The sequence below is a fragment of the Natator depressus genome, chromosome 2 (genome assembly GCF_965152275.1).
Source record: "Natator depressus isolate rNatDep1 chromosome 2, rNatDep2.hap1, whole genome shotgun sequence".
Classification (NCBI taxonomy): domain Eukaryota; kingdom Metazoa; phylum Chordata; order Testudines; family Cheloniidae; genus Natator; species Natator depressus.
Window position 1 is genome coordinate 154,797,139 of NC_134235.1, and position 13,558 is coordinate 154,810,696.

A 13,558-nucleotide genomic window follows, 5' to 3' on the forward strand; every position below is an offset into this window, starting at 1 on the left:
CAACTCCAAAACTACTCTCTACTCCAACACCAATCCACTCTGCTTCAACTCCTCCAAACTGCTCTCTGCTCCAACACCAATCCACTCTGCTTTAACTCCTTCCCTTGTCTGATTGAAGCAGGGGGTTTTATCAGGTGACTGGCTTCAGGTGCTTTAATTGGCTTCAGGTGCTTTAATTAATCTATAGCAAACTTTCTTCCCTCTACAGGGAATAAGGCTCCCTTCTAACACTCTCCTGCTTGACTGTGGGGCTGTTTTCCGATCCTCAGTCCGTTCACGTATCCGGGCTGAGTTCCTCTGGGCGGCGTCCACCGACTCCCTTGATGCTTTTAAGGAGCGGGGGGTGCTGTCTGAGGTTCTCTGCTCGGTGTTCCCGTCCGGTTCCCTTTGTTTGACCCTTTGATTGGGGGAGAGAGTAAGGGACCCCAGCCCCAGCCATTGCTGCTGCGGACACCACCACCTTAGAGGGGTCCTTTCACACGTGGGTGCACGTGCCCCCCCCCCCCAGATTGTCCACCCCACAGCCTGCCCCTCTTGTTGGGTGCTTTCGGAGGAGGGAATTGTTGGTGACACTTGGGCGTGGTGCCAGGTAACTCGAGGGGGTGGCAGACCTTGAGAGTCGATGAAGCCCCCTCACTCTGGGCCACCAGGTAACTCGGAAGGGTGGAAGACCACGAGAGTCGAGGAAGCCTCCCCGTCCTGGGCCCAAGCAAGCTTGAACACTTCCCTCCCCTGAAGCTAATGAGAAAACAATTGTGATTGGTTGCTGTGTCACACATTGCATATGCTGCTGTTTTTACTTTGTAAGTGTGTTATGCAAATAAAAACACCTTTTTTGCTCAAAAAAAAAAACCACTCTCCTGCTGCCCTCTGGCCATGCTGTATCACATAATTTACCTGCATAATGCAGTATTGTTTAACATATCATTCTTTTTTGGTTTATAGATTCTTGAACCTGATCAAGGCACCAAAAGTCACATCAACCTAATCACCATCCTCATGAAACCAGGGGTGCTAGAACAATTTTTATAGTGGGAGTGATGAGAGCCATTGAACCAAACTGTAAACCCTGTACTGTATATGACGGAAACCACTTCAAGCCAGGGGATGCAGCAGCATCCCCCAGTTCCAGCACCTATGCATTAACCTATGGTTAAAATATTTCTTGCATAGGTGCAATCACTTTAAAGTATGTGTGATTGCACCTATGCAAGAAATATTTTCAATCAATGTAAAAGCCTCAATAGTGTGACTTGACTGTGAGCTTCTTTTAAAAAATACAAAAGCAGGTTGAGAATATTATGTACTAGTTACCTTCATTTTTCAAAATAATGCAAATTCAATTAAATTGCTGCAACATAAAAAGGTTTTTTGTTTTATTTTTTACTTATACTGATGATACTTAAAAAAACCCAACATATTTTAAGTTAGTAAATAACTCCAAAATTGAGACCTTAATATAGCAAATTCTAAGATCAATTTAAAGGCTTCCAAACTTGATTACAGTTGTATGGGAAGTTATTTTGCTCAGGGTTAGATAGTTAACTGGCCATTTTTATACTTACGTTTGGAATCTTTGAACTGTTTATATATTAAATATTAAAGCACCAGCTTCCACCAATTAAAATTTAAATCCAGTGCAGAAACAAAATTGATTCAAACTATACACAAAGATTATCTCCATCTTGCTAAGAATATCAGAAATACATAGGATTATTATATATCAGGAACTAAAGATAATCTAAGCAAAAATTTGTCTTCATAAACACTAGAGAACTTAACACTTTTTTCTGTAGAATGCTGTTATGTGCCTGAGTGAAAATCCTGTCCCCAAAGACAGACCTGAGTAAAGGGCCTTGTACAGGGGAACTCCATGGGAGTTAGGACTGACATATGGAATCTCCTCCCACATGCCATGAAGCAGGTACAGGAGCAGAGCTCCTCAGCATCTAATTCTACCTCCCCCTAATACTAAACCACCCCCCATAGCAACACAGGAGTCCCCCACAAGAGCAGTGCTCTAACATCATGCAAGGAGGACACAACCCTCTGCGAGTATGTCTAAATCGGAGAAAAAGATGTGTATTTTTACAAGATGTTAGCTCAAAGCTCTAAAATCCCTAAAATGTGTTAACTGGTGAAGGTGAAGACCAGGTTTATCAGCTAACATACAACTTGTCAAGTCTACATTAGAGTTTGAAAATATTTTATGTAATCATGTCAGTTAACATGTTTTAAAAATACATCTTTTACCTTAGTCTAGACAAGCCCTATGGGGTCTCCCAGCAGCTTATTCCTTCCTGTTCTGGGAAAACACAGCTGTTCTGTTTCCACTTTTTTTATTTGTGGCATGCCTGTATGTGCGCAGCATGAATCTCCCCTAGCAAATATAAAAAGCATAAAAGTCAAGACCACTGTGAAGATCTCTCTCTGGAACTTTTAAATCTTTTAACTTTTAAATATTTTAAATCTTTGTCCCCCAAGACATTTTACTTGCATTTTTACTGTATATATTAGATCTTGAAATATATGGTATCTTCACTGTTAAAAGTTAATATATGTATGCGCATATAATAAACTGTAAATACCATTATGAGGCAAGAAGTTAAAGAGAGAGACGTTTTATTTTGGGATCCTAAATGTTTGCTTTTAAAAACAGCACAAATCACTATGAAACGCAGTAAGGCTCAGCCCTGCAGAGACATGGATGAAGGTTGTGAGAGAGAAGCGCTGAGCTACCAGTAGGATTGCTGAGCACAGTGCTTTGTTATTCATGATCCAATAAGGCAAAGTAAGCTGACAGTGGCAGGCCCTGCTCTCCTCTACAAATGTCATGAGACATTGAGCATCTGGCTGTAAGAGATAGTGTTTTCCTAGAACCTTTAGAACCCTGTGTCTATTGCAAGGATCCTGTGGAAAAAATTTTTAGGTAATCTTGTAATTAAAGACTGTATCATAATGCATATGCACAAGGGGGCTGAATTAAGGTTGCATGAGCTACCTAAATATTGACATTTCCTAACGTTTGAGTGCTTGCCTTTGTAGCCTCAATAACATTCTTTTAAAATATTTTATTTGTAGATAATATTTTAAACATTGCTTGTTATAAAACCTGTATCATGTAACTCTTCCTCAATTTCACCTTACTGAATTCACCTTCTTTTCCCAACTCACTCCTTCGCTGTATGTTTCTGAACCAGAATCTTGCCAATATTTTAAACAACAAAATTAACTCTAATCCAGCAGGAACCATTTTGCCTTGTCTCCCTCTCCTCTTCTTCCTCCCGCTAGTTCCACTCTCTCCTTCTTCATGCCAGCCTCCGACTCTGAGGCTACCCTTGTATTTCTGCCTCTAACATCTCAATCTATCTTGGGTTCCCCTTCTCCCTCACTCTCATTCAATCCCTCTTACCTATCTTTAATCATCTGTACTTGCTTCCTTCCTTACATTTGCAAAGATGCTTTCCCCCCTATTTTGACAAATCCTTCCCCCAGTTCCATTTGATTTACTAACAACTAGTCTAACTATCCAATTTGAATATATAAGTGCTCATACAATAGAAAGCAGGTTGAGGGTTGCAAATGACTGTACACCAAAACTACATGCACAAGTTTAGAAGTGGCTTGAAAAATTTGGTCCTGAAGATATAACCCCATTGTGCCTTTCTAATGTGCATTAGGGAGATCTCAGAAAAGTGGGTGATCTTATACATATGGCACTGTGGACTTCACCTATGGTCATGGAATCACAAAATTGTTTCCTTTGCAGGCTCTCTTAGACTGCAGGCAAGGGAATCACGCCAATCACTCCCCCACAAAGTGACAATCAAAACAGTGCTCCCCACACAGAAAGAGTAAGGAGTCTTAAGTAAACTAACCCGATGAAGTGGAAGCTTCCAAATCCACATGGAAATTCTCTACTCTACTGTCATCATCCCTAAGAAATCACTATGGGGAGAAAATGGAGAGAAAATAAATCATCTGCCCTAGTCTCTCTCATTTTACTGCTGCTGTTGTTCAGTATTTTGTCTCTCTGTCACAAAACCCAAAGGATTGTTGTGATGGCTAATTAGTTAATGCCTGTAACATCTCTGAAGACGGAAAATGCTGTAAAGTAGTGAGTATCTGCTTCCGGATTTACCCAGTATTTTTATGGCTTTAGTGAAAATATGCATAAGAACACAAAAGAGAGAGAATAAATGGAAGATATATTTTCATGCACATAAATGGAAATAAACACTCAGAAAATATAAACTCACTAAACCCCCAAATCCATGTTATAATTTACAAGTGATATATTTAAAATGTCATCACGGTTTTCTTTATTTAGACTTTAGTTTTTGAGAAAGGCCTTCAATGTATTTCACACTGCTACAGAACTCAGCACTCGTATGCTGCAGAAATCAAGAGATGTTGCCAAAAAAATTAGGTCGAGTATGCGGCAGAATGCCAGGGGCATGATCATATATCATGTAATATATGGTTCAGTGCGATAATAACAACAATAATAATACTTTGCATTTTTCACATTGGAACTACTTCACAAATCCAGGCCCTGATCCTGAATCCCTCTCTCAGACAAGTAGACCCACTGAAGTCAATGGGACTACTCATGTGAATAAGAGGTGCAGAATTCAGTCCCAACCAATGGTACTGTCCCATTTCACAGATACAGAATGCAGCGTACAAAAACTTTGCCCAATACCACAGAACTCCCAGGTCTGTGATCAGCCCACACCTCTTTCATGGAGGAGTTTAGGAATGGTGCATCAGACTTAACTCTGAATGTCCTAGTTTTTGCTGTTTCCTTAAAATTTATTTGCATTTTCAAAAGGCAAGCAAATGAAATGGACTAATACACTGTTGTTATTATACCAGGACAGAAAACCATTCATATCCCATATACAGCAATCTAAATGTAACTTATACAGGTGTACCCTTCTTCTTTTCTACTCACATTATAGCACATATAAGATTAAATAATTTTTGTACTAGGATTCTTTGTCACCACTAGGCAGTTGGGATTTTACGTGATATAAAGTAATAAATACTCTTCAGGCCAAAATACATAGCTTCCATGGCCAGACACTGGCTTTTGCATTATGAAGGTAGATTTTTTTCCCCATAAGATCTTCACAGGCCAACTCAGACCCTATTAGTTTTCCTCTTCTCTCCCTCTCTTCAGCCTCCTGTGGCCACTGAATGCTGGATGTAGCACTCTCTAGACTCCTGGAGCAGCCATTGGGAACCGAGAATATTGCGATCTGATTGCTAAGGCTGGATGTAGATGTATTTTATGCTGATCTGAGCCCATATGAAAAGACTCCTGGCAAATGGTATGAATGATAAGGGAACCAGGCATTGACAGGTTACTTAATTTTATGGGAGTTTACATAATTCAACTTCTCTTATTTGCTTAAAATGTTTACATGATAAATGCAAACAAAAAGCATCATTGCTGGAGCTCCAGGTAACTAATTATAATAGCATATACACCTGCATGTAAAGTCTCACTGAGATCGAAAGGATGTTGAATATTATCTGTACGAGGCATGTGACTGAAGAAAGTATTTACATAAAGTAAAATACTACCATTTGAATTTTAGAAACAACTGTCAAAAGGGCTGAGTTTTCATCATAAATCAATTGCCTATTAAAAAGTTTCATTATAAAGTAATTAAACATTTTATTTAGAGGAACATAAAGAAAAAACACAGCCAAAATTAACAAAATAAGATATGTATGTTTTATTCTTCTTCTTTAGTGAAACTAGAAAGAGCAATTAAATGAGGTTTGGTATGAAAAAACAAAAACCAGAGTTTATCTTACACTTGCAGGCAATACGACATTTATCAAATATATATTTTTCCATTTGATCACAGTATTTAAATAATTTTTAGTACTTACATGAATGGTCAAAGATTAATATCTCCACATACTATGCGAGCAACTCAAGGCATTACTGCGGTATTATATATTTAATATATATTTATTTAAAATCTCCTATGGAAAGAAAGTGTATTCACTATGAATTCAGGTTTCTTCACTGTAAATGTTTGTCTACTGTCAAAAAGGTTTAAATTGTTTGAAATCTCATACACTTTACAATCCAGTTTACCACTGGCTCTGTAGTTATTAATGTCTTTGGCTCTTTTGGCTTCATTCTAATATTTTGAAAATTTAATGCTAATGTTTCTTCTGCTTCCCTCCCGCCCTGCATACGCCCCCCATAAACTGTGCCAACTCAAACCTACATAAGTGAACAGGAGATATAAGCTGTATATAAATGTATTGAATATGTAAGTAATTTAAAAAGTGTCAGATAGGTATATTAATAATAATATAACCAATTATTTTTCCACAGACCACCTATATAAGCTTCCCAATAGAGAAGCTGTTTGGTACTACTATGAACTCCTTTTTAAATCTCCAGATCTATTATAATCCAAAGAAGAACTAAACAGATCATTATGAACACTGTCTTTGAAACACAGGACCCTCAATAATGTTGAACGTGAGACAATCACTTGGTGTTTTTAGCCCTACAGCATAATGTTGCTCAAACACCCTTCCTCTGATATGTTGTTTTCCCCAAGAGGCAGTCAGTCCCTTTCACTGATGTCTAGGTACATAAACTTGTCACTATTGCCATTCACTCAAGTTCACCCACAGCACTGGGAATCTAACTACATGTAGCCCAGTTCAGGGCTTGATATTTCAACAGGGCTACATACAATTCCCTGAAGCTAAGCACTCATTATCCTCTTTGTGTAAGCATATATGGCAGAAAAATGTCATTTATTACTAAAATATTATTCCTAATAGACAAAATTTTAAGAAGTAAACTGACAATTTTGTATAAAATAATCTGATGCATTTTAACATCTTTTTTTTTAAATTACAAGTGTGCGTTCAGAGTGAGACATACATATATTACCATTCTAAACTAGCTACAAAGTGTGATACTGTAGGGGAAAATGTGTTAAGCGGTTTTCGTATGTATCACACTACTATTTTGAAACATTTTATTCTAATTATAAACTGCATGGCTCCAACACAAAAACTTTGCTAATTTCCAATGCAAAAAACACAAGGGAGTACACAATTAATATAATTTTCTTTTTAAAAAAGTTTAAATGTTATGACAAATTTTCCCCGTAAGGAAGAACCAAGTATTGTATTAAAGTCTACTGAAACTGACAAAAGTAGCTGTAGTTTAAGATACAAATAGAACATTCATGTTCTTCAGTAATGGAAATACGTTAAAGAATAGAAGGTCTAAATACAACTTCAGATAGAACCTGCAGAAAAACAATGACGCACAAAAATTACAAGAAAATCATTTTAGTTAGATGACAACAGAGAACAACCCCACCTTAATTTTGTAACAACAAGTCCTACAAAGTTAGCCAGACTTCTAAACTCCATAACTATTCCTATTAGTTCACTTAACAGTAGTTTAGGATTTTAATGGGCATGTTTTACCAGTAACAAAAAACTTGATAGGTAAATAAATCCACGCTTTACCCAATCCTCAAACAATAAATTAAAAGAAAGCTTCATCATAAGGTACCACTTCACTGAACAATTTGTGAGAGCCTAAGCCTGCTACCATTGCAGTCAATGGGAAAAACTTCAATGGGAGCAGGATCGGGCCCTAAATTAACTCTACTTCTTAGGTTTTAAAAAGTGGCAGCCAAATGGATGGACTCTACATCCAAACTCAGTTGGTAAAAAAATGGTTTCCATATACAACTAAAGACATCACTCTTTTTCAAGTCTGTTATGATATGGAGACACATTAACTCAGTCCTTCCTCTGCATTTTCATACATTAAATTATATATTTTTTCTTAAATGCCTTGCCCATAGTAATAATGAACTAACTACAGCAATATACAAAATAGATTTAACTAGTGAACACTTTCTATTTTACAAATGACTGCAGAATTTAAAAACGTCTGAGATTAACAATACTAAAATTTCATGTCCAGTGACACACTAGTTTTCTTGTGATAGAACAAACATATTCAAATACACCTTGATTATGTATCTCACTGCATAAAATCTGAATGACGTGATTCATTAAAGACTTTGACAATTTTATCTTTTGGATAAACCCTATCTCTTGAGAAGACAAAATGCCTGATCCTTAAAGGTGTTGAGCTCTTGCAAATTCCAGTAACTTCAAGGAGAGCTGTAGGTATTCTAGACTTCTCAGGATCAAGCCATTAGGCAGGGCTTTTATAGCAAAGGAGCAAGTACCCTGGGCCATATGTGATTTTAACAACACAAAATCTACAAAACTAAAACTAGCATGATATTGAATAGAGATTCACCATAAATACTGTGTTTAAACAGTAATCAGAGTTTAGCAACAGAGCTGTTTACAAGCTTCCATGTATACTTCTAATATTGTGTGCTTTATTTTGTAACTGTTTATGCACTTGTCTGGTTTTCCTCTTTTTCTCACACCGTTGAATACCTCCCATACAAAGCACTTAAGTATTTTACTTTTCCCCACGCTGTCATGGACATTAAGAATGACACAATCAACCAAAGATACAGCCATACACTCTCTTCACTACAACTTGACATTTGTGGCCGAAAACCCCAAAGCAAACTTGTGTAAAAGATTTTAATTAGGCTAACAAGAAAAAGAAATGATCAAAGATGTCTTCTTATTAGCATAACAAAAATACTTCCATGACTGATCATTTTTGCTGAACATCATCCATATATAGCATGTGGAAAGATAGGTTATTTTAAAATTACATGTACTAGACAGGTACTATAAATGTATTCTACTGCCATCAAAACAAGAAGTATTGCACTCATTATAAAAATCCATACTATGAAGGCATCTAACTACAGGTAGTAGCAATCTTTTTAGTTCACGTCTAAACTTTGAGATGCAAAAATGATTCAATATGTTTTTAAAATGTCCAAACAAAATGCATTTTAATGTAAAGTACACCTATTTGATCTTCTATGCAAATTCATAGTTTTACACATCAGAAAATTTAATATAACACTATTTGAACTATGAATACTTTAAGCTGTTTATCATGATATGTCCTGTTTGTTTTTTTTTTAAATGTTACCAGTTCTTTAAGGAAACAGCATGCTATTTTTGATACAAATACCACTGTGAAAAGTCTATGGAGAAGAGCTAGGGGGTTGTTATTTTGCTTTGTTTTGAATGGCACCTTACAGATAGCATCTCTGCAAGTTATGATTTAACATCTTATCAAAATGCAGCTAAAGTCTACACTACTCCAATTCAAACACCTAGGTAAAATAGCTGAAGGCACACAAAAACTGTAAAAATTCCTTGGGACAGATATGTTACTTGATAGCCACTAAAAAAAAAAATAAACCCCAAAACAAAAACCAACAACCGGAACAAAAAAAAAAAGTCGTTTCCCAAGACATTTAAGATAGGCTATTTTACTGCAGAAATAAGTGTCTGTTTTCAATGCTCTTATAGGAACAGTCAGCTGAACAGCTGAAGAAAACAGTCTAATACAACTTCGTAATTGGAAAGTAAACCTGGCTGCAATACTTCTAAGAGCTGACAAAAGTAATAACGCTCTGTATCTGTTTTGTTACTGAAAACGAGCATGTGACATCCAACGATCCGTTTGTTCTGGATTGCAGTCCTATTTTCACCATTCATCCCTGCAGGATTAAAATTTTACACCGCTAGAACAAAACACTAACAATAAGGTAGCACTAAAGTTTTTCCTCTCTTCACTACTCCACTGAGACGCCAGCCGAAGAGTGGGAGCCATCACTATTAAGGTGCCAGTTATGATTTAAGAGGAGGTGTCCTGGAGCACAAGGAGCGAACACCTCAAGAGCTGTGCAGCCTTCCTGCAGCCCTGATCAATATCTCCATCAACAATCTCTGCTGTCCCCCTCTCCCTGTATACCGTGGCTGTTTGGAAGCTGTATCGCTCATCCCATAAACACAAGTACAAATGCACCCTCCCAGCACACACATACGCTCGCTCTCCCTCACCTCACATGCAATTCTTTGCAAGTCCCCTGAGAATTGCTCAAAACCAGAAACCAAGCAAAAAGAAAGAAAGAAACAAACAAACAGAAGGGGGGGGGGCGAGAGGGGAAGCTTTGTGCTGCTGCTGTTGCAGTTGCTCCCAAGCATGCAGGGCAAAAGAAGAGTAGCTCCCCACTTTCATCAGCCGGCTACATCCCTGGGATAAAGGAACAGGGCGGAATGATGCTGAGGCTGCAGAAGGGAAAATAAAGGCGTTGCAAACATGCTGGGATCCCCCTGAAATCCACCCGCCCTTCTCCCTAAAGCTGCCCGGGTGGGGGGTGGAGGCAATAACACACAAGGGGGAAAAGTGATGAAAAGACACAACTCACCTTAACAAGGGGTGTTGGATGGGGTCAGAGGAGGAAGGGTTTTGGTTGGTTGGTTTGTTTTAAGCAGAGGTTGTGATGTTATTAAAACACACAGACACAGGGTTTGGAAGCAGGGAGAAGAGTAGAAAAAAAACGAAGGGGGGATAAATTATCGAGAGGGTGCGAGTCAGTCTGGCAGGAAAAGGGAGAACCCCCAAGGGGGAGGAGGGGTGCCAAGAGAAAAAAAACAATCAGATGCCAAATCGAGCTCGAGCGTCGGTGCTGGGGGGAAGGCTCCCGACGAGGTGGGCGCTTGCTTGTTGCTTTCCCAGCGCCTCTCGCTGGGTGGCTGCTCCTGGGTGTATTTCCCGGGCGGGCGGGCGGCTCTGCGGGGCGGCGTTAAGGCGGCTCGCGGTGGCTTATATCCCTGCTGCTGCTGCTGCTGCCGCCGCTGCCGCTGCGCTCGCCGGGCTCCCGCAGCTCGCTGTGGCTTTGCAGCCCGGCTGCTGCTCCTCCTGCCGCCGCTCTCGCCTGCCCCCCTCCCGCGCCCGCGCTCCCGCGCTCAGGCGCGCTCGCTGGCTCCTTCCCCAGGCTGCGCCGCCGCCGCTGCTGAGCTGGCCGAGCTTCGCTGGCAGCCCTGGCCCCTCGCCCAGGCGGGCCGCGATGCACCAGCGGGAGGGGGCGTTGCCCTGCCCCGCCGGGGTGGAGGTGCGGTCCCGGGCCCTGGCTGGCAGGCAGAGGGGGCTGGGGCTGGGGCTGGGCGGTAAGGGAAGGGATCTAAGGGGCCTGGGGAGAGAAGGGGTGATGGAATGAGGAGGGGGACCTGAGGGGGTCCCAGTCTCTTCTTCACGTAGTTGGTTTCAGGCTCAGGCAGCCGGCCCGCCCGCTCTTGCACAGGAGAAAGGCTTGTCCCCCCTGCTTTGGGGGCTGACCTACCAGGGTGATGATACAGCCTCCCAAACGCCAGCGCTTTGCTTTGAGGGGTGGAGGCTGACCCCAGGAAAGCCTAGCCAGAGAGTGGTGCCAGGTTTCAGATGTGTGGGGGTTATTGGCGTGTCCACGTCTCAGGCTTGGAGGCACTGAGAGGGTGTCACTTCACTTGTTTCCATAGAGCCACTGCTGAATTGCTGGGGGTGAGAGGACAACTCGGCCTATGAAATGGAAAGGTCGTAGGGTCACCGAATTTTAGGCCAGAAGGGACCAATAGATTATCTAGTCTGAGCTCCTGTATATCACAGGTCACCAACACCACCAGCACCTGCGCACTCAACCCAACAACCAACATTAGACTAAATAGCCCACAGGAGACTAAATTACTATGTGCCACAAGCAGAGAACAGGAGGCACCACAGTGCAGCAGTGCATGAGGCCCACTACAATGGTAGGGAAATGATTGTGATATACCCGGAGAATCCTGGCAAGTGACCTGTGCCCACACACTGCAGAGGAAGGCAAAGAACCCCCAAGGTCACTGTCAATCTCAACTGAGGGAAAATTCCTTCCCAACTGCACATATGACAATCAGTGAGACCCTGAGCATGTTAGCAAGAATAAGCCCTCCAAGCATGTGCGAGAGAAAATGCCTGGTGCCACCTCTGAACCCTGGTCCTCCCAGTCCAATGTCCCATCTCCAGCTGTGGTGATCCCTGACACTTCAGAAGAAATGTATATGCCTAAGTGCCAGTTTTAGCATTTATGGGATCTGAATGTCCCTTTAAGGCATCTTGATTTGAAATCTGAGCTCCCCTTGTACTCACTGTCACCACAGAACACTCTTTGCTATGTGGAATCAATACACAGCATCCCTGGGGTAAACAGATTTACAAGTGGAACTCTGGAAAAGCTAAGGAGGCCAGGGCATCACACCAAGGGCTTGACAAGTGACATTTTATTAGGAATATGCTGTATGTCAGTAGCACCCAAACTTTGCGTAATGTCACTGATTGCATTGACAACATGCCAGGAGAGTAAAGGCTGCACTTATTTGCATTAATAGTAGCAAACTGCATTCAACTTTATCTTTAATACAGAAGCATGGCCCAAGAGTAAGTCCCAGCAACTGAGGTGCCTTCTTGATCCACATAGAAGCTATTTGAAACAATTAATTTATAAGAAATGCCATCATGGTGGGCCACTGACAAAATAAAGCCAAGACTGAAATGTTCTGAATACAAGCTTTTAAAAAACCTACCATCGCCATACATATTTCTGGAATAAAAAAAAAAATCCAGTGAAGAGATGTTTTCAAATAGATAAACATTCCTCACCTGAAATCATTTTCACTGTCTAAACTGAGAGAAATGCAAAAGGTAATCAAAGAGCATAAGTAAAGACAACAAAACTGGCTTTTAAAACATCTTTTATTTATAACAATCCAAAGTGTTATTATCATTAGTAAGTCAGTTCTTTGTTTACAATTTAGGATTTGTATTTGAAAGTGTCCCTTAAAAGATGAGAGCAACTGCAGGCTGATGTAGGTAGAATCCATGGGTTGTATTTGGTCCACTTCAGCACTGAAACAATCAGAAGTGGAACACTGAAACAATCAGAAGTGGAATCTGTGAATAGTGTAAGGCTATGCTTCAATAAGTAAAATGATCTAAGGAAGAAAATTTCAATAGTATTTCAATAATTCAGTAAATGCAATAAGCTTATCAAACATTCATCAAATAACATAAAACAAAGACATATGCAGAACCAAAAAGCAATTTCATTATCTTGTATCTGAAACCATCTCCTCCTCTGAGGAAGGTGCTCCTTCCTAATACCTCCAGAAGCAATGGATTTGGAAAAAGAAATAGATCCCCAAATCTCTCACATAAGAGTAAGAATAAAGTAAGAGAGGAGAGGCTACCTCTCTAGCCTTGCTCCCAATCTCTCACAAGAGACGGGAAAGAAGATCACCTCCTATTTTGATGTTTTTAAATAATATCCTCTTACACAGTATGGCCGAATTCTTAAAAAAAAAAAAAAAAAACGTATACACTAGCCTGTTTGCAGGATTGGGGCCTATGTCGGTATTTATGAAACCAAACATAAAAATTCATGCATAACCACAAAAATGAAAGCCAATATATCAGAAATAAATTCTGCTGCCTGATGTCTGCAATAAATAAATGGACAAAAAGTTTTAAAAATTAAACAAAATCTCCACTTCAGTTAAAATTAAATCTCAAGGACATTTATAT

At 40.1% G+C, this 13,558-nt stretch overlaps 2 protein-coding genes across 15 annotated transcripts in view; both read right to left on the reverse strand.

Moving 5' to 3' along the window:
• LOC141982806 (poly(rC)-binding protein 3-like) overlaps nucleotides 1–10,907 on the reverse strand; it is a 714,223-nt gene extending 703,316 nt beyond the window's left edge. For 13 of the 14 annotated variants that reach the window (XM_074945190.1, XM_074945191.1, XM_074945192.1 and 10 more), the window contains exon 1: nucleotides 10,392–10,907. The gene's annotated coding sequence lies outside the window, so the exon portion shown is untranslated. Of the gene's footprint in view, nucleotides 1–2,253; nucleotides 2,304–10,391 lie in introns of those variants that run through there. The other variant, XM_074945178.1, reaches the window with a different exon arrangement.
• The window catches only part of LOC141981885 (uncharacterized), a 64,988-nt gene continuing 62,219 nt past the window's right edge, over nucleotides 10,790–13,558 (reverse strand). Inside the window, exon 3 of the mRNA XM_074943513.1 lies at nucleotides 10,790–11,156. Within this exon, the coding sequence (XP_074799614.1) occupies nucleotides 10,790–11,156 (367 nt within the window). The remainder of the gene's footprint in view (nucleotides 11,157–13,558) is intronic.